This window comes from Crocuta crocuta, unplaced genomic scaffold, assembly GCF_008692635.1.
Source record: "Crocuta crocuta isolate KB4526 unplaced genomic scaffold, BGI_CrCroc_1.0 scaffold705, whole genome shotgun sequence".
Taxonomy (NCBI): Eukaryota; Metazoa; Chordata; class Mammalia; order Carnivora; family Hyaenidae; genus Crocuta; species Crocuta crocuta.
In genome coordinates, this window is record NW_027527827.1 from 363,412 (window position 1) to 390,682 (window position 27,271).

The 27,271-nt window shown below is 46.0% G+C and overlaps 1 protein-coding gene across 1 annotated transcript in view; it reads left to right on the plus strand.

Annotated features, from left to right (window-relative positions):
* Positions 1 to 27,271, plus strand: part of LOC144243436 (putative tetratricopeptide repeat protein 41) — a 68,206-nt gene that overhangs the window by 24,576 nt on the left and 16,359 nt on the right. The window contains exons 7-12 of the mRNA XM_077778491.1: positions 3,518 to 3,716; positions 4,951 to 5,129; positions 14,725 to 14,864; positions 21,239 to 21,410; positions 24,589 to 24,736; positions 25,507 to 25,659. Of these exons, the coding sequence (XP_077634617.1) occupies positions 3,518 to 3,716; positions 4,951 to 5,129; positions 14,725 to 14,864; positions 21,239 to 21,410; positions 24,589 to 24,736; positions 25,507 to 25,659 (991 nt within the window). The remainder of the gene's footprint in view (positions 1 to 3,517; positions 3,717 to 4,950; positions 5,130 to 14,724; positions 14,865 to 21,238; positions 21,411 to 24,588; positions 24,737 to 25,506; positions 25,660 to 27,271) is intronic.

Here is a 27,271-nt window from a genome sequence, read left to right on the forward strand (position 1 = left end):
CTTTTGACATTTTTTTGTCCAAATGTCATAGCAGTTATTTTGAGGCAAACTAGTTTTTTAGCCACATGTGTATATGGATCCTTCTTTCCTTTGAAATTAATACTCTGTTTAAGTATTGTATTTAATTTGTAAGTATTGTATTCAATTTGTATCTTACCAAAAATTGGCCAGTCTAGAGACATGCTTTGGTCTGTGGGCTGCGGTCAAAAAGCCTTTCCCTTTTTGCTACTGAAGCTGAGGACTGTTTGGTCTTATATACTCTTTGTATGCGGGTGCGCATGCGTGTACACGCGTGTGTGCATGCATGCATATCAGTGGGGCTGAGAAGAAACAGGGTGGTTTGGGAGGAGACTTGGAAAGCTGGGAAATGCTCTTCTAGCGCCTCTACATCATGGTCATATCTTGTTGCCCCTGGCCGTCATAGCCTCCACCTTTTATTTAGTGCTTTCACTGTGCCAGTCCCTTCCTATATTTCTTTCTTGTGTGCACGGAACATCCTCCTGCTAGGCTAGGTCGTATCAATTCGTTTCCCAGCAACCTCCTAGAAAGTCCTCCCCTGCCCCAGGTGCCTGTGGGAGACCCCGATCAGTGTCACCCGTGTTCCTTCCTCTGTTGGCAGTGGTGACCATGTAGAGACTCTTTGGTTTGTGCTTACTGACGTGGGCACCTCCCAGCTGCCCCTGCAGGGTTCCCCATGAGGAAACCAAGCCTCATGCTGGGGTCTCTCTCTCTGCCCTCTGGCAGCCAGACCTTGAGGTGTTGGAATGGTGCTGGCGTCCAAAGGGGTAGAAGGTATTTTCTGGGAGACCCGAGCCATGCAAGCCTCCTCCCCTAAACTCCACCCTTTCCCAGGATCTCAGGGGGCCCTTCCTGGAAAGAGCTCCTTCCTTTACTTCGTATAACCCCTTACCCCATAAAAGCTCCCCAAACCCAGTCTGTGAAGCCCATTTTGCAGCAATTAAGTGTTGAATAGAAGGATCCAGCATAGCATAATGGGTACAGTGGGGTCCTGATGCTAGATTGGGGTGAGCCTTGGCTTTCCCACTTCCTACCTGAAGACCTCATCACATTATACCCAGGTCCCTCTTTTGTAAAATAGTAAGTGTACCCACCTCAGAGCATTATGACTAGTAAGCATTCAATGTGTAATTCATGTAATTACAAGCCCTTAGACTAGGCCTGGCCCTTGGTGAATTCTCAGGAAATGTTAGCCATTCTGAATTCTCCTCCCTTTTTTTGTTGTACTCATCTGTCTCCCCAGTGGCCTTTATCTACAGTCCTTCCCCAAATCACCCATGCAAATCAAAGAGTCATCTTGAATTCTGTTAGCCTCACGGTTATTCCTTTTCATCAAACACCTTCAAGCAGGTCTGAATTCCCTGGGCCCCACCCCAGTTACATTCAGTAGATGTTGCTGAATGAATGCACAATTTCTGGCAGTTGGCTTTTTGGTCTTGCCATTTCTAGAAGCCGCCATATCCCTTGCTCTGTGAGCCAGTACTGAACCTCAGCCTCTGGTGTTGGCCTGTCGTGGAATCAGGATCTGGAGGGCTGAGCACAGGAACAGAAGTGTGAGCTACTCGCAGGTGATACCGTGGTCACCGTAGAGGAGCGGTTTCATTTCACCCTGTCTTCCCCTCACTCCCAGGCCTGCATGCTGTCTGGCAAAGAGTCTACCTTCTTCCTTACTGGCTATCACTATGGCTTCTACTATAAGTGATATCTTGTTAAGAGCAAGGACTTTCAGGGACACCTGGGTGGCTCAGTCGGTTAAGCCTCCAACTTCGGCTTAGGTCATGATCTCACGGTTCGTGGGTTCGAGCCCTGCCTTGGGCTCTCTGCTGACAGCCAGCTCAGAGCCTGGAGCCGGTCTCACATTCTGTGTCTCCCTCTCTCTCTGACTTCTCCTGCTCACACTGTCTCTCTCTCTCAGAAATAATTAAAAAAAAAAAAGAGCAAGGACTTTCAACCTGACAGAACTGGCATGACCTTGTGAAAGGTGACTCAGTTTCTCACCTACAAAATGGGGATAATGACAGTGTTTACCTCAAGGGTATTAAAAATACTAAGTAAACTTAATGTAAGGTGCTTAATACAGCATCCGGCACAATGAAAAGCACTGTGGTGGCCAAGACAGCCAATTGCCAACATTTCCAGCCCCTCCACCCACCGTGGGAAGCACTTTCTGGTCCCTTTTTTGGGTGGCACCTTGTGGACCTGTTCCGTCCAACGAGTTGTACGTGGTTACTGGCAGTGTTCAAGATGGCGGCTGGTCTGTCAGTCCTGGAGTGAGCAGACCTGGATTTGGAGGTCCACCCTGGACCATCATTATCTATGATGGCATGATAAACCCTTGCTGTTTTAAGCCACTGAGATTTTGAGGTGGTTTGCCCACACAGCATGAGAGAAAACAGCACTACATGGGTTTCTGAAGCAGGTGTGCCATCCAGCCGTGTGTCCCATTCATCTTGTGAGAAAAAATTTCAAGCAGAAAATTTTAAATACTTTTATTTTACCTTTCAAGGATAGGTATCTTGAAGGTTTGTTTTTTTTTTTTGTAAGTTTATTTATTTACTTTGAGAGAGAGAGAGCAGGCATAGAGAGAGGAGGAGAGAAACAATTCCAAGTAGGCTCTGCACCACCAGTACAGAGCCTGACGCAGGGCTTGAACTCACCAGCCGTGAGATCATGACCTGAACTGAAATCAACAGTCAGATGCTTAACCACTTAACCAACTGAGTGGTTGTCAGGGGCACCCAGGTGCCCCTGGAAGGTTTTGATGAAACCAAACCCTTCTGTTTTTAAGAAGGTTGTTTCTGGGTAGTACAATTGGTTGGGATCATTTCTCTTTGCTAGTGAGAGTATAGTAAACTTGGCTCTAACATCCCATTTGCCATTTGTTTGCTTATCTCCCTGTGGCTTAGATGAGACCCAGCTGGCAGGCGAACCTCTCCAAAATGCATGTCCTCAAATATTGGAAAGTGCTTATTTACATGGTAGCCGTGGTGTATATTTAAAATAGGAAAGTAGGTTACAAATATTTCTTTGGGGGAGGGGAAGACACCGTGAAAAATGAGCATGCTTACTAGCTTCTCAAAAATCTGGGTCAGTGATCACAACTGTAACTAATTCTTTGGTAAATTCAGACTGACTTATAAGAAGATACATTTTTGGGGCCCCTGGTGGCTCAGTCAGTTAAGTGTCTGACTTTGGCTCAGGTCACAATCTCGCGGTTTGTGGGTTCCAGCCCCGCATTGGGCTCTGTGCTGACAACTTAGAGCTTGGTGCCTGCTTCAGATGCTGTGTGTGTGTCTCTCTCTCTGCCCCTCCCCTGCTTGCTCTGTCTGCTCCTCAAAAATAAATGAAGATTAAAGAAAATTAAAGAAGATATATTTTTAATATTTCAGGTTTTTTTCAAGTTACCATTTCATTGTGTCTAATTATGGCCACAGAGCTGTTATCTGCTGTATGTTTTCATATACTAAGAAGGGAGATTCATTCATTGATTTTTCAATAGGTGTGATCACTCCTGTCAGAGAAAGCGATCCATACACCTTTCAGAACCCGACGAATCATAAGAAGACACATTTCCACCGAATCTTAGTCCGATACTTCCAACGGCAAACCACTTTCTGGAGGGTGTTTGAGGAGCTGCCGTGGCATTTGAAAATGAGTGGTTCCTGGGGGGATTTGTGCAGCTTTCTCTCAAGTCCTAGGTAAGACTTGTCATTTTTATTTATTTCTTATTTTATGTATTATTATTATTATTTTAATGTTTATTTTTGATAGAGAGAGACAGAGAGAGAGAGACAGAGAGACAGAGACAGAGAAAGAGCATGAGCAGGGGAGGGGCAGAGAGAGAGGGAGACACAGAATCAGAAGCAGGCTCCAGGCTCTGAGCTGTCAGCACAGAGCTCCACATGGGGCTCGAACCCACAAATCGTGGGATCATGACCTGAGCCAAAGTCAGCTGCTTAACCGACTAAGCCACCCAGGCAGATAGTATTTGGGCAGATTTCGTTCTTTGCCAAGCACTGTGTTCAGATACCCACGGCTCCCTTCAGCAGGCACATTCATTCACTTATTTGTTTGGCCCCTGTTCATTCATTCGGATGGGCCCATCATTTGGCATCAATTCCTGTGGCTGATGGATTCTCAGTGTTGCTCCATTGGCTTGTCTGGCTCTTCAGAGTGTTCTCTTCCCTTGACTCCACTCAGATTCCTCGCAAAGTCAGGAGGATTCCTGAGAGAGGAGGACTTGTAATTAGGCAAGGACAAAGGATTGGTTCTCTGCACCCTTCTCTTCATGCCCCCTTCTTTCTTGTCCCCTTATATACCCCTTTGGCAAACGTATATCATTGACTTACTCTGTCTCCCACGCTCTTAAAGGCCCTCGGGATGCAGGAGTGAATGAGGTCCGGCTCTGTCTAGTGGGGAAGATGTGGAACCAGAGGGGAGTTACACCTGGGGGCCAGTAGATCTACACCTGGTAGATTTGGGGAGCCTGCCTTGAGGAAGGGCCTCCTGGACAGAGGAGCAGCAATGGCCTTGACTGCTTAAGAGTGACATGTTCAGGGGTGCCTGGGTGGCTCAGTCAGTTAAGCGTCCGACTTGAGCTCAGGTCATGATCTCACAGTTTGTGGGTTCGAGCCCCACGTTGGGCTCTGTGCTGACAGCTCGGAGCCTGGAGCCTGCTTCGGATTCTGTGTCTCCCTCTCTCTCTGACCCTCCCCTGCTCATGCTGCCCCCCTCTCTCTCTTTCTCTCAGAAATAAATCATTAAAAAAAAATTTAAAAAAAAGTGACAGGTTCATATCTATCTGGTGACCTTCCAAAGTCAGAGTGGTGAAGGAGTTTATGAATAGGCTAATGGAATGGGGCAAGCAGAAGAACAGCTTCCTTCAAGGCACGAAATACTAAAGTGACTCCTATGAATACATTGTGTTTCAAGTATCACAGACTTTATATCGAAGATCCAAATCCCGAGCTTCTGGACAAGGCTGCACCTCATCCACTACTGGAACGTGTTATCGGAAGTCGGATATGATGCTGCTGGGGCCTATTTACTCACGGTGGCCAAGATTAAAGCCGGGAAGTGCCATAAAGTGAGGAAGAGACATACACTGTCAGGTACAGTGAGTAGCTGTGTTTCCATTGTCTGTTTCGCAAGAATGTGAAGTGGCCAGGAAATACTGTTCTCCCATTTCCTCATCTAATTCCGCTCAATCCCTGAGTCTTCCTACCCACAACGCAGGCCAACAATTTCTGAAGATAGGAAATGGGGGGAAAGTGTGAATTCTGAAATGGTCCTCTTTATCATCTTGCTGTGGCTGTTTCCTATGCATTCTTTCTCTCTCTGTTCTCTCGTGGCTTCCACCACACTCCTGACATCTTCCTCCTTTATCTGTATTTGCAGCCTTGACGGCCTTTTGGGAGGTCAGTGCACGTGACCCATTTCCTGAGAGCCGCCAAAGCATTCCTGCTCCGTCAACAGCTTTCCTGAGTGGCCAGCTGGGTAGTTCAGGGGAAACCGAAGCGAAACTTGAATTATTTCAGATACTCCCTCCGAGCTTCTTTCTGTGTTCCCTCTCTCTGCTCGTGGTGCCCCCAGCTCCCTCCTAGTGGCCCCCACTCAGTCCTGGAAACACGCCGGTGTTGTCGAGAATGGCTCTGGTCTGAATTGGGACAGCAGTTCTTCGACTTGCTGCCTAATGGCTTGGATTTGGACAGCACTTTGGTTAATATTTCTTCCCTTTCTCCCTTGACTGTCTGTCTGTCTGTCTCTCCCCCCCCCCTCCCGTATTGTCTGGCTTACTAAACAGTAATAACATTCATTAATTCTCTCAACAAATAGTAACTGTGCACCTTCTCTGGGCCACTGGACTCACTGGGTGCTGCTGACATTATCAGTGAACTAGTGCAACTAATTCAAAACTAGTTAAAAAGTGACCCCTGCTCTCATGGGTTTGCATCCAGTGATCATAATGACAGATCTTGAGCATTTGTCATGGGCCAGGCTCTAGTTAAACACTTTCTATGTATTTTGTTTAATTCACATAAAATCTCTGCAATACTGCTACTGCCTTGGTTGAAACAAAGGAGAGTGAGTCCCAGAGAGGTGAAGTGAGTTTCCCGATTCTCCCAGATGGTTAGGAGTGGATTTGGGCTGCGGTGTTCCTGAGTCCTTCTTGGTCCTTAACCATGTAGCCTTTACCTGTATTGTCACTGCCATGTGTAAGTTAGGCACTTTTGGAATTTCTCCGATCCACTAGTCCCTCCCTCCTTGGGAGGGACCCAAGCTGTCCTCTGCAGATTCCAGTGTGTCGAATAAAGCCAGGATGCATCTGGAACTGCATCAGGGCTGAGGGGTGTAGAGATGTAGGGCGTAGGAAGCAGGGAGGGAGAGGGAGACGGCGTGGGGGAGGGCTGTGTGTCACAGGAAGCAGGAAGCTAACCCACAGAAGAGGAGGTCTTGAGGTGGGGGTGAAAGTCCTTCCTGATGATGTCATGCCACATGTCATCACATGGTTGTCATGGTGATGGGGGTTGACAGTGGGAGGAAATCGCCTAACATTTCAGTGTGTGAGGATTTTCTGGATGTAAACGAGCCTAGTTCAGAATGTGTCCCTTTGAGTTAGGCTGGAGACATCTGTAGGGCTCTCTGGTGATTCTGGAAGCATGCTGCTTGACCTGTCATCTGAGATGCAGCTCGTTAGTCTCTGCTTACTCCGGGCCCTGGGGGGCTCCTGAGCAGGGAGTCCTGGCCTCCATCATTGCCTTTGCCACCTTCCATCTTCCTCGCCCTTGTGTTCAGTCTTGGCCAATTCCTGTAGATTTTGCTTCCTTACGGCCTCTCGCATTCTCTCTCATGGCAACCAGGCCCTCATTCCGTCTTCTCTGGTCAGTCTTCATAAAGCAAAGCTGTGATCAAGTCACCCTGCATGTGGTTGCTGTCTACTTCCGTGTCTTATCTCTGCCTTGGCTGGCAGAGTCCGTCTATGGCCATTTGTGTGTGCGTGGCGGGGATGGGGAGTGGGCCTCCTGAAGTGCTCCCTTTTGGGTTGCTGGGAATAGAGTCATAATGTTACAGCAAACACTCGGGGTCCAGGAAGAGACAAGCCCACACACCCCGGGAATCAGAAAAGACCGTTTACTGCACACCGAGTGCCGGCCCAGCGGAGTCACCTCCAAAGGCTGAGCCCAGAACCTTGGCATTGGCCTCCTTTTATGGCTGGGATGGTAGGGGGTTGAGACACAAAAGAAAAAGGGGAGGGGGCCCTTATCGGTGGTGCTGTCCGGGCAGTTGGTGGAACCAAGAGACAAACAAGATTACAGAAGCCAAAAGCATGCAAGGGGAGAGTCCAGCCTCGGGCATCTGGCTGGCCCCTTTTATCTTATTCTTACTAGCTTTTCTTCTCAATAAGACCAGGTACGTGTCACCGAAGTGATCAAATAGCATTTGATTCATTGGAACAGGTTTAATGATAGCAGGGATGCTGTATAATGGGCACAGGGGGCTTTTCAGCCAGTTTGGTTGGCTGTCGGGGCCTCCCCAGACACTGCCTTTCCTGGAGGGGGTTAAGTAGCCACACGCAGTCCTGGGACATTCTGCCCTCTTAGGTGCCTCTGGAGGCGGGGCCCTGACACTGGAATGTTCGTTCAGAGAGGTTTTCGAGAAACCCTGTGTTATGGGCTGCGGTCTCAGGAATTGCTTGCCACTTCAGCCTCGCCCTCCCTTCTAGCAGAGGGGTCTGGGCAGGTGTGCTCTGCCACCGTGACCAGCTGATCCCCTGAGTTAACTCGTGTTTACCAAGTGCCTGCGTTGTGGTCATGGTGCCAGGGATGCGGCAGCGGACAAGACAGGGGTCCTGCCCAGACAGAGCTTATGGTAGAATGCAAAACAGACCCTACCGAGAAGTGCGGCGGAGGGAGTGGCACACGGTGGTGGCCCGGAGCTGGAGGTGTGGCCTTGTCTCAGGAACAGCAGAAGCCACCTTGAATAAGTGACATTTCATCTGAAGCTTGGAGGATGAGTGGGAGCTGACAGGACAGAGGGCTGAGGGACAGCATGCTTGAGGACCCTGAGTCAGGGGCAGAGTGATGACCCCAAAGAACTGAGGAAGGCCAGTATGGGCACAACAGAGGGTGGGCAGGCTCATCCCCCCGATGCGGGAGCCCAGGGGTGTGTGACGTCTCTCGGGCACCAGGAGGCCGTGGCTGCAGCTCCGGAGAGGAAGGCATGCCCCGCCCCCATGCTAGGGCCGGCCGCCAGACTGTGTGGTGTGGCTCCCCCTGGTGGCCGTGATGAGAACCAGAACCTTAACTTACTAGCTTGGTGGAAAAGACCACAGTTCTGAGTCTGGAAACCGCTTCTCCCGGGGGCTTCCTACCTGTCTGCTGTCCGGGTTTGCCCCTCCTTGCGAGATGCCTCTGGGCAAGTTACATTCTGACTGATGGCCGGCAGGGAGGTCTTTGAGCCTAGAGGACAGCCTCCACGGTTGGGTCAGATTTTACAGATTATCTGTGATATGATAAGCTTGTTTTTGGCTGGAGTCCTGGGTCACATCAAAGTAGAGAAAATCCTTTTCTGGCTGCAGTTGCATTTTTAGACAAAGTCAAACACCAGAAGAGATGGACTAAAAACAGATGTGGCAGAGGGACCGGTCCCAGAGTGGCTCCGCGTTGACAGGTGGCTGACTAGCCTCCAAGTGGCTGGCAGCTGTGGTGCGCTGGGGAGAATCACGTTGTTTTTAAGGGTCAGGCTTTCTTATCAGAGACAAGGGCAAATGCATTATAGTACAGAATCTTGTCAGAAGCTGTAGTGAATGGGACAATATCAGCTTTTCATGACTTGTGTATGATGTTTTGCCCTTTGATACCTTTGGAAACTTCTAAATATTTTAGATGGAACAAATCATTTATTACAAATAATTTAAAAAATAGCTCAACAGAAATATAAAAAGCACAAAACACAATTTACAGTGGCCACAGAAAATATGAAATATCTGAGAATCAATGTAACAAGAAATATGTCGATCTTTATTTTTATAAAACAGTTTCAGAATTATAGACAGTGAAATTTTAGTATATAGGGAGATATATTGTAAAGCTATCAGTTCTTCCACAATTGATTTGTATACGTAAGACAATTCTGATTGAAATCCCAACGGGATTAAAACATTTCTAAATTTTCAAAATGATTTTAAAGTTCTTGGAGAAGAAAATATGTGAGAGCAAGAGTTTAAAATAATGAGGGCAATTTGAATGTCAACTTATTTAAACATACTATGAAGCTATAATAATTTTAAAAATGCTACTGGGAGCAAAAATAGACAGCTAGGTGGAACGAAATGGAAAGCTCAGGTACAGACTCAGGTATAGATATAAAAAATTGTTAGGTGATAGAAACTTTTCAAATTAGAAGGATTATGGAATAAATAGTGCTGTGATAATGGTTTACTATTTGGTAAAAAGTTACCTGAGACATAACACCAAAATAAATTTCAGAAAGATTAGAGTTTAATGTAAATAAATGAAATTTTATATAAAAGAACTTTAAGAAAATGTTGGAGTCTGAGCAAGAGAGCAAAAGAATAAATCACAAAGAAGAAAATCAATAAATCTGTCTACATAGACACATGAAATTACAACATGTAAATCAAAACAAGACAACATAACTCAGAAAATTAAAAACATAATTAGACTATGATAACTGGGAAAAATATTAGTAACATACGTGGCAAACAAAGGATTAATATTTTTAATAAGTAAAATGCTCTTAGATAAGAGAATAATGAGCACTTCAATAAAAATAGGCAAGATCATGAGCAGGCCATGCAAAGAACATTGTCAGTTCTTGTCTGACTTTACTTCGTATCATTGATGGATGAGGATATAGTTTTGAGAGAGAGAGAGAGAGAGAGAGCGCGCTCGAGTGTGTGTGCATGCATGTGAGCCAGAGAAGGGCAGAGGCAGAGAGAGAGAGAATCCTAAAATTTTTTAAAATGTTTTATTTATTTCTGAGAGAGAGAGAGAGAGACAGCGTGAGCAGGGGAGGGTCAGAGAGAGAGGGAGACACAGAATCTGAAACAGGCTCCAGGCTCTGAGCTAGCTGTCAGCACAGAGCCCAGTGTGGGCTCGAACCCACAAACTGTGAGATCATGACCTGAGCTGAAGTCGGACGCTTAACCGACTGAGCCACCCAGGTGCCCTGAGAACACTAAGCAGGCTCCACACCTAGGGTGGAGCCTGGTGCAGTGCTAGATCTTATGATCATGAGAACATGGCCTGAACTAAAATCAAAAGTGGATGTTTAACTGCCTGAGCCACCCAGGTGCCCCAACAAGTTTTTAATTTTAATAAGGTCTAACTTAGTATCTTCTTTCATGGGTTATGCTTTTTGTGTTGTGTTTAATAAATTATCACCAAAACCAATGTCACATAGGTTTTTTCTGTTTCCTTCTAAAACGTTTGCAGTATTTCATTTTATATTTAGGGCAGTGATCCATTTTGACTATGTGTTTTGTGAAAGGTGTAATGTCTCTGTCTAGATTAATTTTTTCATATGAATGTTCAGTTGTTCCAGAGCAATTTGTCAGTTAAGACTTTTTCCATTGAATTGTCTTTGCTACTTTGTCAAAGATCAGTTAGGCATCTAGAAAAGGTTTTTATTGGGATTGCATTGAATTTATAAGTCAAGCATTATAACAATGTTGCATCTTTCAGTCCATCAACACAGAATCTCTCTCTGTTTATTTAGATTTTCTTTGATATCCTTCATCAGAATTTTGTGGTTCTCTGCATATTCTGTACATATTCTGTTACATTTAAATCTAAGTTTCTCATTTATGGGATGCTATTATAAATGGTATTGTGTTTTAAATTTCTAATTCCAATTGTTCATTGCTGGTCTATAGAAAAGCATCTGGCTTTTGTATATTAACCTTGTATCCTGCAACCTTCTTATAATCATTTACCAGTTCCAGGAGCTTTTGTTGATTCGTTGGGATTTTCTACGCAGACAGGTCTGTCATTTGTGAACAAAACCGATTTTTATTTCTTCCTTCCCAACACAAATATCTTTTCTTTCCTTTTCTTGTCTTATTATGCTAGCTAGGACTCCCAGTATCATTCAGTAGGAGTGGTGAGAGGGGATAGCCTGACCTCAGCTTCTTACTGGCATCACTGGCTCACAGGTAAGCCCGGCCACCATCACCTCTCACCTGGCCTACCGTATGGCCTCCTCACGAGGCTTCCTACTTTCATTTTTGTTCCAGAAAAGTTCCTTTGTCTGTTTAGTAGCTAGAATGAGATTTTAAGAATGTAAGCCAGATCATATCACTTTCTAGATTACGATAATTCCAGAGACCTGCTGCTACACTAATACTAAATTCTCAGCTCCTCAGTCTAATTTATAATCCGTTGTATAATCTACCCCATGCACGAGTGGGTGGCATCATCTTGTAAGATTCTTCCTTTTGGCCTCTAGATGCCAGCCACTCTGGCCTTCTTTCTGTCCTTCAAGTACATTCTGCCTTTTGGCCTTGGCACCAGCTGTTTCCTTTGCCAGGAATGTTCTTCCCACTCATGTTTTCCCAGTTCTTTCTGGTTATTTTGATCTCAGCCAAAGTGTCACTTTCTCAGAGTGGCCTCCCCAAACTGATGTTATAGCTAGTCATTCTGTATCTTGTCAGTGGGTTTTAATTCTTTGCACAGCTTTTACTGTTACCTGACTTTGTCTAGTTTCCTTTTTTTTGCTCCTGCTGCTGTCTCCTCCCCGACCCTCCCGGCTGCTGGAATGTTAGCTCCATGAAAGGAAGACCCTGCCTCTCGTGCTCACTACTGTGCCCCTAGTACCCGTGCAGCACCAGGCATGGTGTGGTTGCTGAATGGGCCCTTCCTATCTCCACCCTGATCTTGAACCAAAGAGCTCCCTCTCTCTGCTCTTCAGTCTCCTAAGCCCCTTGCTTTTTCCTGGTCTAGGGCCTTTGCACGTGCTCTTCCTCTGCACAGAATTTTCACACCCTCCCTCCCTCATTTTGCCTCACCGCCTTCTATTCTTTTTTTAAACTCTCAGCTCAATTGTCGTTTTTATGGCGAAATCTTCCACAGTTCATATCACCATCTCTTTCATGTTTTGAATTCATATTCATCTGTATGAAGGATAAACTGTCTGGATGTGGCCCCACTTTGCAGGACGGCTTTCTTATACCTGGTGTGTCCGGAGCCATGGCAGGGATGATGCATGTCCTGCTGGCGTGTCGCATGCGATGGTTTAGTGTTGACTGCATTTTACTGGAGCGAAATGGGCATGGGGCTGTCACCATTCACACACATTTTTGAAGAGAAAACTTTACTGGGGGGACTTCTTAGGACTCTGTGATTAAAACTGTCAGAAACCACCACTTGGAGCCAGCAGAGGAGGCCGTGGCTGTGGGCTTCAGCGCCACCATCAACACTGCTCTTTGGAGGATTACACTTCATGCCCATTCCCAGCTGTAAATGCTAGTCTCCCCCCATCCCCCGCCCCCCAATAAAGAGATCATTAACTTAAAATAAACAACAACATAATGTATAGAATGATCTCAAGTTTATTATTTTTTTTTTAAGTTTATTTATTTTGAGAGACAGAACACAAGCAGTAGAGGTGGGGGGCGGGGGGGAAGGGGATATCCACAGCAGGGTCTGAGATCTGCTCGCAGCCCAAAATGGTTTTCAGCCCCATGACTGTGAGATATGACCTGAGCTGAAATCAAGATATGACCTGACGCTTAACCAACTGAGCACCCAGGTGCCCCTCAAGTTTATTTTTTAAAAATTGTGCATGGGGCATTTGGGTGGCTCAGTCAGTTAAGTGTCCAACTTCAGCTCAGGTCATGATCTCACAGTTCATGAGTTTGAGCCTCACATCGGGCTCTGTGCTGACAGTGGGGAGCCTGCTTTGGAGCCTCTGTCCCCACCTCTTTCTGTTCCTCCCCTTTTATGTGCTCTTTCTCTCTCTCAAAAATAAACATTTAAAAAATGTGTTTGGAAACATGCAAAAGATCAGAGGTACATACAACAATATGTTAATGCAGATTCTCTTTGATGCAGGTATGAGTGATTTCCTCTTTGTACTTTTCTGTTTTTTCAATTTTCCTATAATGTACACATACTAGTTTTATAGTGAGAAAAGTTACTTTCTTGTCTGTTCCTACTGTATGTATGGTGCTAAGTGAATGAACATGAGGCTGTGGTCAGTGGCAGGAAGGATTGATGAATGAGGATTGCTTGGAGCACATGGGATTGTTGAATTGAGTATGAAACATAATGAATGAACATCGTTCATTCCCACCTGAGCCCTTGACAGGACTCTGGACCTAGGTAGTCCTCATGGAATTTGCAAGACCGGCCCAGCCCTGGCCAGGGGCCCTCTCTCAGCTTTGACCAGACCAGTCTTGGCTACTCTAAGCAGCTACCATAGTTCTTAGGTTCCTTTATTGCTTGGCTTGACCCTCCAGTTCTCATACCCATCTTGGGCCTCTTTGCTTGGATGGTCACTGTGGATGAGAGTCTTGTCTGTCTCCCTTGGCTCTGATTTAGTTTTTGCTCTTGGACTTGAAGCACTATAAGTTTGGTTCAAAGCCTCCTAGCCTCTCTGCAGTGTGGAGGGCTGGAATGCTCATTGTTGGGAGCCTAAGATATTGCCTTATACATAGTGGATGTTCAATAAATGTTTCTACTATACACAAGTGGTGATCCCTAGAAACATTGGCAGAAGGAAAACGGGAGTGTATTCATTGTCTGGGTGGCCTACAGCATGAGCAATGGAATAGATGATGAAGAACAAGGAATATATTTTTGTCCAGCAGATTAGAGGCAATGATTTGAAATCAAACAGTAGTCAAATGTAGAAGTTCAGATACTGGGATATTTGGGAAGAAAAATTCTGAAAATGATGACTTTGCAGTACCATGTGTTTAACTGAGTCTTCAAGTTCAAAACTTCTATATGTTTTCAGTTGTATATAATAGGGTATAACCACACACACACACACACACACACACACACACACACACACAGAGTATGTTCCTTATTTGGTTCATTTAACATTTTGTTCTTTCTGTTAAAGCCAGTAATTCAAAATAGTTGCAACAGAGGGCAGAATTGCGTAAGTAATTTAAATACCTTTTTAATCTTGCCTGAAAATCACCCCCCCAAATTCCAATTGCAGCAATATATGGACTGTGCTATAGAAATACTCTTTTGACTCTGGTTTTCAAAATTTCCATGTCAAGATTACTTAAAAGCATTGGGGCGCCTGGGTGGCTTAGTCGGTTAAGCGTCCGACTTTCGCTTAGGTCATGATCTCGCAGTTCGTGGGTTCGGGCCCCGTGTCGGGCTCTGTGCTGACTGCCAGCTCAGAGCCTGGAGCCTGTTTCAGTCTGTGACTCCCTCTCTCTCTGACCCTCCCCTGCTCACGCTGTCTCTCCCTCTCTCTCTCCTAGAAATAAATAAAACATTAAAAAAAAAAAAGATTACTTAAAAGCATTAAAGTTGTTGTTTATGCCATTGTTTGGAATATTTGGTAATATATGTAAGCATTAATAAAAGCAAAGAGTTAATCCCTTGAGAAATACTAAAGTGTGGATAATGTATTTAACTCCTGAATCAAGATTAAGTGATGGGTGTTCTTTTTTCCTTTCCAAATACGCTTCAGGTTTATTTACTTTTCTTTCCATTCTAGTGCTGGAAGGCAGGCTTTTGGAGGTGACTACCACTGACAAATGCCGATTAATGTTATTTATTGCAAAATTTCTGAAGCTTATGGGCAAGACCAGTGAAGCAGAAGGATTATTCTTGAGTGTCGAGAACATGTTAGTGCAGGTAAAGTGGGAAATCACTTTAAATCATTCAGGTGTGATTCCTTTTGTGTTAGATATTTTCAGCCATCACTTACCTTTGTTCCTTTGTAAGTTAGTCCACAAAGAGAGGAATTCATAATAAAGAAAAAATAGTAAGTTGATTACATTAATCAAAGAAGAAGCTGACTTTAAGCCATACCCCAAACTGTAGATTAATGACGACAAGAAGTGGGTAGATAGGAGTCTATCTACTTTTGAAGGAATAAAGACTGGTTGCCAATTTGGCGGGGCGGGGGAGAGGGAAGGAATGCTGATAAAGCAAAAAAAAAAAAAAAAGAGGGAAAAGAGTAATGGATTGAAATGAAGTAATAAAAGACTGATTAAGGTCGTGGTTATGGTTTTAATTGGTTATAATTTTTACAAAGATGTTGGGGAAGGTTGATTATCTTGTCTCTATATTGATTTTTTTCTGAAATATTAACTTTTGGCTTTCAAGAATAGAGTGAAAGTTTTACTTATAATGCATACCTATGTTTATGATATTTAACTACCCTTTAAAAAAATTATAAAGTTTTACTGATTTTAGTAGCATTTGTAGACCAAGAGTGGTATAACCCAATACAAAGCTGTTTCTATTTTATTTTATCTTATTTTATTTTTTAATAGTTTATTGTCAAGTTGGTTTCCATATCCCCAGTACCCATCCCCACAAGTGCCCTTCTCCATGCCCGTCACCCCCTTTCCCTGCCCCCCCCACTCCATCTGCCCTCAGTTTGTTCTTGGCATTCCAGAGTCTCTCATGGTTTGCATCCCTCCCTCTCCTCCACTATTTTCCCCCTTCTTCTCACCCATGATCCTCCGTTAAGTTCCTCCTAATCCTCCTATACGTGCAAACGTATGGTATCTGTCCTTCTCTGCCTGACTTATTTCACTCAAGCTGTTTCTATTTTAAAACCAAGACCTTCAAGTTTTAATAAGACACTGCCTCTGCCCCATTGACACACATCTTTATAGAAGGAATTCTTGAAATTTTTTTAAATGTTTATTTATTTTTGAAACAGAGAGAGGGACAGAGTGTGAGTGGGGGAAAGAGAGAGGGAGACACAGGATCCAAAGTAGGCTCCAGGCTGACAGCTCAGAGCCTGATGCAGGGCTTGAACTCATGGACTGCAAGATCATGACCTGAGCTGTAGTCACATGCTAAACTTGACTGAGCCACCTGGGGGCCCCTAGAAGAAATTCTATCCCGTAAGGGATTAAGAAGACCCAGCACTATAAGTCTCCCTTTGGTGGAGACCATGCATATTGACCAGTTTCATGTCTTCTGTGGCGTATTACAACTTGCAGATGCCTAATGAATGAATCAGTGAATCAGTTTGAATTTGCAAATAACTTACTGTCCTTAGAAGACAGAGCAGGGCAGCAAATAGAGTGCAGAATGTATTTTGACTGATCCAAATTTGAAGTGCTTTGGCACTTACTGCTGTGTGACCTTGGAAAGACTTTTGACCTTGAGGGGTTGTTAATAGGGTCAAGTAAGGAAGTGCACAACCCCCTACCTTCACACAATGTGTGGCACCTAGTGAGATCTAAGAACCTGTAGCTAGTTTGTTAGTGCTGTCTATGGGTTATAAAGTAACTGGGACCTAGGTTAGAAATAATAAGAGCTCGATTTACGCTATTTTGACCACTCTTTCATCTTTCAGGGGGTGGAGGCTAGTGACTCTCTGTGGAATTTCCCCCTGCACCCCCAGTGTTTTTCCCCCCATGAGGTCCAGGTGTCTGTCCGGAGAGCACCAGTTATTTTATTAGATAATCACTGAAGGCCTGGTTGCAGTCATTCACTTAGTCATTCACTCCTTCATCCACTCCCCAAAGGCCTAGCCTCGCCGGAGCACTGTGCCATGAGTAGGGAGATGGCAATGAGCCAGGCGGGCGCCGTCTCTGCCCGCACGGAGCTCCGCGTCTGGCTGGAAGTCACTGCCAAGGTCCCCAACAGTGATGAGGCATCACCTGTAAAATCTGTGGCCGGGATCCCACAAGGCAGCTTCGCAGGAGGCTGCCGGAGCTTAGACAGGCAAAGGGCATCTCCCTTTGCAGAGCACTCCTTTGGGAGGCATCAATTTCAGGATTCTGCTCTCAAAATAATTTTGCTACGGTTCTGTCGGACTAGCCGCCATGGAGTCTATTGAAAAGAATTTTCCTCAGGCTCTGAGGGTACTTCCAAAAGAGATATCCTGAAACTACTTTGGGGACAAATGACGTCTTTGAAGCAGGTGCCCACCCTCCTGGAAGGGGGAGGGTCTCATTATTTGTGACGTGTTCATTCTGTACTTCTACCACCGTCCTCATTTCTTCCACTGGGGTCACTGAAAAATTTGAATGGAGTGGTTTTCAGAGGGGAGGCAGTTTCATCCCCACGGGAGTATAGGGCAACGTGGCGGAGAGTGTCGGTTGTCACCGTGTGCGGAGCGCGGGGGTTGCTACCCGCATCTAGTGGGGAGAAGCCAGGGCCGCTCCTGCGTGCCCCATGTGCTAGGCCACCCGCTCGCTCTGCCATGCACACACATGGCTCAGAGTTAGCCTGCCCCAAATGTCATTGGTGCCCAGGCCGAGAAACTGGTTTAACTAATATGTTTGTTTAAAAAAAAAAAAAAAAAGGCAGGTCTCAGGGTACCTGGGGGCTCAGTCGGTTAAGTGTCTGTCTCGATTTTGGCTCTGGTCATGATCTCACAGTTTGTGAGTTCAAGCCCCATGTGCGGCCCTGTGCTGAGCATGGAGCCTGCTTGGGATTCTCTTCTCTCTCTCTCTCTCTCTCTCTTGCTCTCGCTCTCGCTCTCTCTCTGCCCCTTCCCCACTCATGAGCATGCATGCATTCATGCTTTCTCTCTCAAAATAAATATATAAACTTAAAAAAAAAAGTAGGTCTCATTGCTCTCCACACCCCAATCTCACAGCAGGTGCCCCAAGCAGCTGGAAAGCCAGAAGATACTTTTNGTGTGCGGCCGTGTGCTGAGCATGGAGCCTGCTTGGGATTCTCTCCTCTCTCTCTCCCTCTCTCTTGCTCTCGCTCTCGCTCTCTCTCTGCCCCTTCCCCACTCATGAGCATGCATGCATTCATGCTTTCTCTCTCAAAATAAATATATAAACTTAAAAAAAAAGTAGGTCTCATTGCTCTCCACACCCCAATCTCACAGCAGGTGCCCCAAGCAGCTGGAAAGCCAGAAGATACTTTTGTGAAGGGATCTCTGGTCATGCATCAAGAGCATATTTGTTAAGAAAATGTACCGGGCAGAGCTTTGGAGATAGGAGGTCTGGGTGGGACACCCTTGCTCTCCTCCTTGCTAGCCATGTGGGCTGGAGTGATGTATAGAATCTGGAGCCTCAGTTTCCCCAAGTGTAATAGATGAGTAATAATCCCCATTTCGTAGCATTTCTGTACACATCCATTGCAGTCTTGCATAGCAGGTGCTTAGCTCAGTCAGTGCTCGTAGGTGGTGGCCAGTGCAGACCATGCCCTAAAAATGAAACTCTGTTAGTGCTTCACAATCACTGTGAATATAGACAAATATTTACTGAAGCTCAGTGCTGGGATTGTGGGGTCTCTGCCCTCAAGAAGTAGATAGTCTGGAGTTAGAAGAGAATAAAGGATGTTTTCATAAAAAAGACGCTTGATAATATACCACTGCATTTGCCACGCCGATGACTACTTCTGGCAACGTGGGCAGTGAGACTGAAGGGTGGCAGGACCACAGTGGCCTGGCGGGGGGTTGGGAGCTATCCCCCTCGAATGACGGGGGACTTCTGCCCCTCTCAGGCTGGCTGGAAGCATGGCCAGGACCCAGGGAGGACTCAAGAAACCCTTGAGGACTTGAGTCTGGTTGACAGGGGTGGGGAGATCCAAAGAGAAAGCTGATTCGGAGAGGAAGATGATACATTTTAAGTGTTTAAGTTACCGAATTTGCAGTTGGAGCAAGATACCCAAGTGGAATCTCCAGGCAGCTGAGGGAAAGGTAGGGCTGGAAATCTGGAGAGAGGCTGGGGGGCATCTACATACATGTGAATGCTGAGACCAAGGAAACAAGGACCTCTGGGCGATGGTAAAAATTGGTTACGGGGAAGTTATGTATACTTGAAAGGAGAAAAAGAAAGAAGAGCTTGTGAAGCAGTCAGAGATTGGAAGAGGGTCGGGATATCATAGTTTCCTCCAAGCCAGGGAAGGAGGGATGCTTAGGGGACCTGGCAAATGAGGAATGAAAGAAGGCCTCTAGGTCTGGTGAGTGAGGGGATCAGTGGTAACCCCAGAGATGGAAGGGGATGTATGTGGGAGGAGCCGAACTGTAGGGCTTTAAGAGGCGAGTGTGTGATAATAAAATGGAGAAGCAGCACCTATTGGTATTAGTTTGAGAAGCTCATCAGTAAAAGGAGAAAGGTGCAAAGTCAGGATATTATCAGCGTCAGGTGAGGTTTGATCCAGGATATGTGTGTTTGTGTGGAGCAGGGAAGGAGCCAGGGAGATGGGCAGATTGGAGATGCAAGTGGGGACTCTGTGAGAGGAATGGGTCTCTGAGATTTCAGGGAAGGGTGAGTCCTTGGAAAGGAGGTTGGGGACTTCTTTCTCTGAGATAGGGAGGAGGGAAGAAAATGGGTAAACACAGTGCTAATTTGAAATTTAAAAGAAAAGGATAAATGAAGTATACCAGACTGCAATTTCCCAATATCTATTTCTCCCTTTCATAGTAAGTGATACGCCCCCCTCATGAATATTTAGCCTGGCAAATGATTGTTTGGGAAGAAGACTAAGATTCCCAGCCATCCTTCAAGCTAGATGTGAGCTCGTGCCTATGTTTTGGATGATGAGATGTAAGGGAGAATGATGTGGATAACTTCTAAGAAGTTTTCATGGAATGAAGAGTCTGACCTTCTCCTCTTTCCTCCTTCCTGTTGGTTGGATTGTGGATATGATGGCTGGAGATGAAGCAGCCACTTTAGACAAGAGGTGTCTTGGGAACGGAGGTCAGACAGGGTTAAGCAACAAGATAAAAGGTATCTGAGTCTCTGACACTGTGGTGTGTCTGTAGCTCTGGGCCATCCAGTTCCTGACTTTTGCATGGGAGAGAAATCAAGTCACTGTTAACTTGGGTTTGCTGTCACTTGCAGCCATTGTTAAACTGAACCAATATCTGAGGGCAATCTGAGGGTTTGTCAGTGCAGTCAGCACGGAGGCCATCTTTGAAATGGAGGAGGAAGTGCGAGCAGTAGGGCTGAGGTCTAGGAAAGCTGCTGAGAAAGGAGCACATCTAAAGATACATATGAGGGACGTGTGAAGGAACTCCAGGTCTGTGGGCCCAGGGATTCCGTACCACACCTGGCTGCCTCCAGCGCTGGGGAGATGAGTATCTCAGAGTAGAGGTAACCCGTTTCCAAGATACCTATTGGAAAGCTCTTGGGTCAAGCTGCAGAAGGTGAGCTGCAGGAAGAATTCATGCCAAGGAGCCAGGCTCAGTCCGTCCTCTCCTGGGCTAGCACTGTGGGTAGCATGAAGTATCACATAACCAATGATGATGATGGCTCATCTGAATGGGGTGTTGTTCGTTACCAAACGTACTCACGTATATTCTTGTTAATATTATGTTTTCTGAAATGGGATATTCATAGTAAGATAACTCATCTTTAACTAATTTCTTGCACTGGACATTTAAAAGATTGTAACCAACTAGAGTGTTCTTGTGTGTTGAAAAAGTTTTGGCAGAAGAGTGATTTAAGTACCCTTGAAATGCTGAACCAGTAAAGGGAATTCATTTTTTTAAAGTATATTATTTATTTTGAGAGAGAGAGAGAGAGAGAGAAAGAGAGAAAGAGAGGTTGAGAGAGAAAATCCCAGGCAGGCTCTGCACTGTCAGCACAAAGCCCGACGTGGGGCTCGAACTCACAAACCATGAGATCATGACCTGAGTTTAAGTTGGACACCAAAGGGAACTGAAATTCAAGTCTCTAAGTAAACATGTGTCAAATGTAAAATAAACAGATGTCTGGCCATCCTGGAATTCAAGGGCCATTTTAGATAGTTTTGGGGTGTTCATTTGAATTCTAGATAAAACGTCCCCTGGGAACTTTAACATATGCAAGCATTGCGATGCCATTCTTAAAAAAATATTTGTTGCTATTAACTAACAACCTCTGAAAACATTTCCCCAAATTTAGTTTTAATTTGCAGTGTCTCCCAATAACCACATCATTTTATAAATATTTTTCTCTAAGAAAAGAAACAATGTAAAGCATACCGTCTTTTGCAAGTTCATTGGGACGTGAGCCTCTCTCGGGTGGGTGTCTGGCTTCTGTACCCAATCTCACGCTGTGTTCCCTCAGGACTGGTGTCCCTTTTGTTTTGTCCAGAGTCAGTCCATGACCGAGATGCTTCACAAAGTACAGAATGCTACTGGAGAACTCTATCTTGAAATAGGGATGACTCAGGAGGCGTTCCGGTATTTCCAGAGAGCATGGTCGATCCTGATGGGTTTTCCACCCAGCGACGTGAAAGACAGCCAGGACTTGGTGAAGCAGAAAGGTATGGCAGAGGCGCGCAGAGGGAGTAACAGGTTGGGTTTCAGGGCTAGACTCCGGGCTGTTCCCACCCGCCAAGAAAGGGGAGTGTGTGTACGGGCCTTTGTGCCCTTGAGCATTTGGGGGGCAGGTGAGGGCTGACTGAGCAGCCTTAGAGCATGTCGCAGGCTGTTGTGATGTGCCTCGGGAAGGGGGCCATTCAGAGGACTCTGAAGCCTGCCTCTCCGGGTTTATGTCTCACCTCTCCACTCACTGGCTCTCTACCTCTGGACACGTGACTCAACCTTTCTGGGTCACCTTTTCCATATTTATAAGGGACGGACAAAAAGAGTATCTATTGCACATTGTTGTGAGACCAGAGGTGTTCATAGGAGACTGTGAGGTGTGCAGAATGGCGCCCGGCATATAGTGGAGTCCTCAAGGGAGCCGTTACTTTGTTCACCAGCATTTGATGCCTGAGGCTGCCGTGGTACTGCTAGTAGAGCAGAGGCAAAGAACGTTTTGTGAATGAAGATAGTAAGCATTTTTGACCCACTGAGTTACAGTCAGACTAAACTGGAGGATTTTAGATTTGCTCCATATCGAGATGGCTGCATTCATAAGTGTTTGCTGTAAAACAAACCATGCCAAAACCCAGCCATTCCAACAACAGCCATTTACCATTGCCCATGGGTCTGTGGGCTGGCTGGGGGCATGCCACAGGTTCACGGTGGCCTCAGCAGATGGGCGCTGGCCTCACAAGAGTGGCTGAGATCAGCTGGCGGGGCCAATGCAGCTGGCTGGTCTATGAGGGCTTCGCTTAGATGTCTCGTGGTTGTCTGCTAAGGTGACGGGGGTGGGGAGGTGGCTCGTGTCCCTCATCCTTCAGAGGATAGCCAGGGCCTGCGCATGTGCTGGCTCACAGGGTTCCAAAAGGAAGGGGGCAGAAGCCTGTGGCTAGGCACCAACCTAGGCTCAGAACTGGCACAAAGCCCCTTCTGCTGCATTCGATTGGTCAGAGTGAGTCACCAGCCTTCTCTCAAAGGTAGAGAAAGAGACTCCACCTCTTGATGGGAGGAGGCGTCGAGTGGCATTGCAAAGGGGAATCAGGTACAGGTTGGCATAGGGGGTTACAGCTGTTTGCAACCTGCCACCTTGGCTAGAAGATCAAAGTTCAGCTTGGGCAAGCCACTTATCCTTGCTAGACTCTCATCTGTAAATCGCCTTTGATAGTAATAGTTCTCATTTGTTGAATGCCTACTACGTATAAGGCACTTTATGCTCATGATTCTTTATCCTCAAATATACCTCGTGTGGTATGTATTGCTACCCCCATTTTACAGACAAGGGAACTAAAGGTCAGAGAGAGAGAATAAACTATTTCAGCTCTCACGGCCAGCGGATCTGGAGCTGAGAGTCCCAGCTAGGCCCGTCTGACCTTAAAGCCTGTCTGCAATAACTCCACCCTGTACGGAATCTCTCCTAGCGTTGACATGTATGAAGCTCTAATCCTTGACATACAGAGTGTAGCTTCTGAGGCATCCTGCTATGGCAGGGCTGGTCACGGGCATGCTGGGACCTCGGTGAGCAGAGGAAGCCAGGGAGGGACCCAGGGGGCACTTAGGTGGGTTATGGGACTGGCCCTCCAAAGCCAGCCGGGCAGTTCAAAGTACAGAGCTCCAAGGAGTTGAGCAGACCTTGGCGCGGTGTAGACAAATGTGTTTCCCCAAAGAGGCCAAACTGGCAGGAGGGGTGGGGTCCCGCTGAAAAGCGACGCTTGGGGGTAGATCAGTGTTCTTAGCAGCAACTTTGATGAGAACCCACGATAGCTCCAGGCTTCTAATGAGGGTAAGGCCTGGATTCAGGGCCCAAGTGAGCAGATAAAGGGGGAGGGGCGAGGATTCCAGCCTGGCCAGAGCTCACACATTGAAGAACTGTGTACTGAGCACCTGCCGGGCACCCAGCACAGTGAATAGGACAGTCACCAACACTGCCCTCTAATGGAGGTGACATATAACACACAATAATTGCAGGTTGGAATAAATGCAATGGAAGACACAAACGAGATGCAGGTAGAGTGTAAGCAGGGGGAGGGTCTGCCTTTGAGAGGTCAGGAGGGCATTAAAACTGAGACATGTGGTCCTGGCAAAGGGGAGCGCATGTGCAGAGCCCTGAGGTGGGAGGGGGCTTGGCCTGTGCTATCAATGGAAAGAGCCTCCCTGAGCAAAGGGCAGGAGGCAGCTGGACCCGAATCATGTTGGGCCTTGGGCAAGCAACTGAATTTTATTCTCAGTGGGGGGAAGCCGTTACAGGGAGTGAGGCTGGGGATGGCACCATCTGACTTCTGTTTTGAGACCGCTTTTGCTGCTGTGTGGAGAATGGACTACATGGTGGGTGAGAAGGGCCATTGGGAGATCAGTACATGGCTCCATCCCTCCTGATGCCCAAGTGCAAGACGTGAGGCCCTGGGTGAGGTGGGGGTGGGGCAGTGAATGAGGTACCACTGATGATGGATGGGAAAGATGCCTCTTGACAGTTTTTAATGGTAATCCTTGATAGTCACAACTGAATTCCATAGCACAGGGAGCTATGTCTGCTTTTCTTTACTGCCACCAATGCTGTACTCATACTTTCTGGGAACATTGTTAGGACTTCTTCTCTTCCTGACAAAGTAGGGCTTAGAAAACACTTTCTGCATTTTAGGAATCTGTATTAGTGTCCGAATATATAACTCTTGATAAAGGAACAAGATGCTGGACCTTTGCAGAAGGTACATTCTTGAGGCAGTGTGTATCTAAGGATAGCTCGTGATTTCTTAGTTGGATTTATGGGGCTATTCGTGTGTCTTTATTATTATTGCAAGACTGCCTTCTGTAGGACTTGGCTACCATAGTGACGACTGGTTTTCCTGCATCCATATTCTTAAATTTCTGATCGCTTCATTTGCAAAACATTCTCAGAATTCAGTTTCAATCCATTGCCTTAGCTCTTCGGCCTTGGAATTGCTGTGCACACACAAATCCTTTGGATGAAAACCAATCCCCACGCGATGTAGGCCAGTAATTGATTTATTAAGAAAAGCCTGGCTTTTGGCAGTGATGAAGAGTTGATATTAAATGCTCTGCCTATTGACATCTTAACTCTCTTGTGGGACAGAAAAACCCTTAAGCATTATCTTCTTTGCCAAAATGTGTTCTCTGCAGGCAGAGTGCTAAACAACCTGGTAAAGTCAGCAAGTGAGAAGTACTTACATGAAAATCATATTTTGGAACGTGCTACCGAAATTTCCAGCTTATTGGATAGCAATCCCTGTGATCAAGCTACCATGAAATACACCGAAGGTGTTCTGATGTAAACATGTATTTTTTTCTTGAAAAATTATTGTTTTGTGTACTAGTTTTTATTGTTAAGATTAATATTTTTTTAAACATTTATTTATTTTTGAGAGAGAGAGAGAGAAAGCATAGCATGAGTGGGGGAGGGGCAGGGAGGAGGACAGAGGATCCGAAGCAGGCTCCATGCTGTCAGCACAGAGCTGATGCCAGCCTCGAACTCATGAACCATGAGATCATGACCTGAGCCGAAATCAAGAGTCGGCTGCTTAACCAAGTGAACCACCCAGGGGCCCCAAAATTACTGTTCTTAAGCCACAGTTGTTAATCCATTTTCCATCTAACTGGGTGAAGAAATTCCAAACGTTAGCATTTCTATCCTCTGCTTCTGTGGTTCTCAACCAGGGGTGACTTTGTTCCTCGGGGCACCTCTGGCAATGTCTGGAGGCATTTTGGGTTGTCATGACCGGAGGGGTTCTTATGGACACCTAGTGGGTAGAGGCCAGGATGATGCTAAACATTATACAATACACAGGACAGCCCCCCAACATGCTACCTCACCCAAATGTCGATAGTGACGCAGTTGAGAATAGCGCCTAGTTTCTTATGAGATATTCACGTTATCTCCTTAGACATCACTGTGAAGGTCTTGAATCTCTATTTTAGAAACTGCTCTGCTGTTCTGTTTCTTCCCTTATAAATTAAAGATGTTTGTAAGAATTACCTTTGATAATGCAATGAAGTAGCCAACATTATCATACCCAGTAAAGACACACATTTTATTCTCAGATTTGCTGCTGGAAACACTTCTCTTGCAAAAGCCAGACTTCAAGAATGCTTAAATATCAGGAGAAGTTTGTTTGGTGAGAAAAATATCCTAGTTGGAGAAACTATGGAATTTTTAGCAGATTTACTATTTTTTCTACCAGGAGAGCGTGAAAGGTAGGTTTTTATCAAATGTTTCAAGTAGCGTGTCTTCTTTCTCCCCCAAAAACACTGGTGGCTGGGACGTCTGGGGCTGACCCACTGAGGGTGCCTCGCTTCTTTGACGGCAGCCTTGTTCGGAAACCTGGGAGTTCTGTCCTTGTCGGTCAGGAAACTGACTGTAATATAATCGAAGGGAGCTCTTAGCCCATGAATTGTGTGGAAGTTTTTGCAGTAGGAAAAGTACAAAGGAGTGTGATGTCGTGTTTCCCTGAGTCACTCCCAGGGCTTGTGAGGAAGATGTACAGCCGACCCTTGAACCACACAGGTCTGAACTGTGTGGATCCACTTATCTATGGATTTTTAAAAAAATAAATACATTACAGGGGCGCCTGGGTGGCTCAGTCGGTTGAGCGTCCGACTTCGGCTCAGGTCATAATCTCACGGGTCGTGGGTTCGAGCCCCGCATCGGGCTCTGTGCTGACAGCTAGCTCAGAGCCTGGAGGCTGTTTCAGATTCTGTGCCTCCCTCTCTCTCTGATCCTCCTGTGCTCTTGCTGTCTCTATCTCTCTCTCAAAAATAAATAAAATATTTAAAATAAATAAATAAAAAAGAAATACAGTACAGGACTATAAGTGCATTTTTTCTTCCTTATGATCTTATGATTTTCTTCATAACATTTTCTTTCCCCTAGCTTATGTCATTGTAAGAGTACAGTATATATAATATGTACAATGTACAAGTCTGTGCTAATTGACTGCTTATGTTATCAGTAACATTTGCAGTCAACGGACTGCAGTAACACTTGCAGTCAACTTATTAGTAAAGTTTTGGGGAGTCAGAAGATATACAGATTTTCAGTTGCACAAGGATGGGTGTCTCCTCCCCCCCCCGCCCCCCGTATTGTTCAAGGGTCAACTGTATTCGCTCCCTGACTCTGTGCGGGTCTCAGCTCCATTGTGGGGCCACACCCATGGGTCTGCCTCCTATGAGACCCAAGCCAGTACCTGCAAGGGCTCAGGCTTTCCCTCTGTGTTTTCCTTCTCCTCTCCTCACTCGGGAAGTCCCCTTCCTCTCCTGTGATGTGCGGGGCTTTCCTTCTCACTCCCCACACAAGGCACTGTTAAGGCTGTTTGAGAAAAAAAACGGCTCATAATGATGTAGGGCGGGCCTGGTCCAGGGACCCGGAGGGGGCTGCTGTGGGACCAGCTAAGGGGGCCTTGGCTTCAGGCAGGATGGAAATCAAACATGAGCCAGTAGGAGGTGAAAGCAGAGTTCAATGGAAAAAAAAATACATATATATATACACACACACATACAGAGAGAGGGACAGACAGAGCGCCCAGGAGACTTGGAAAAGAAAAGAGCCTGAGTCTCGTTTTTGCCTGGGGTCTGGGGGTTTTTACTGAGGATGTGGTCTGGCGTACATGCCCCCTCAGATATCCGGGAAGCAGCCAGAGCAAAGACGAGGGCCCAGGGTTAGTCCTTGGAGCCAGGGGCCTTGGCGTGGAGATGTCTAGTGCTGGCGGCCTGGAGCACACATGTGACGGCTTCGTGTGGTCATTCTCACCTAGCCCATCCTTAGATGTTATCTATGCTTGAGAAATCATTAATTCCTCGTCCCTAACAA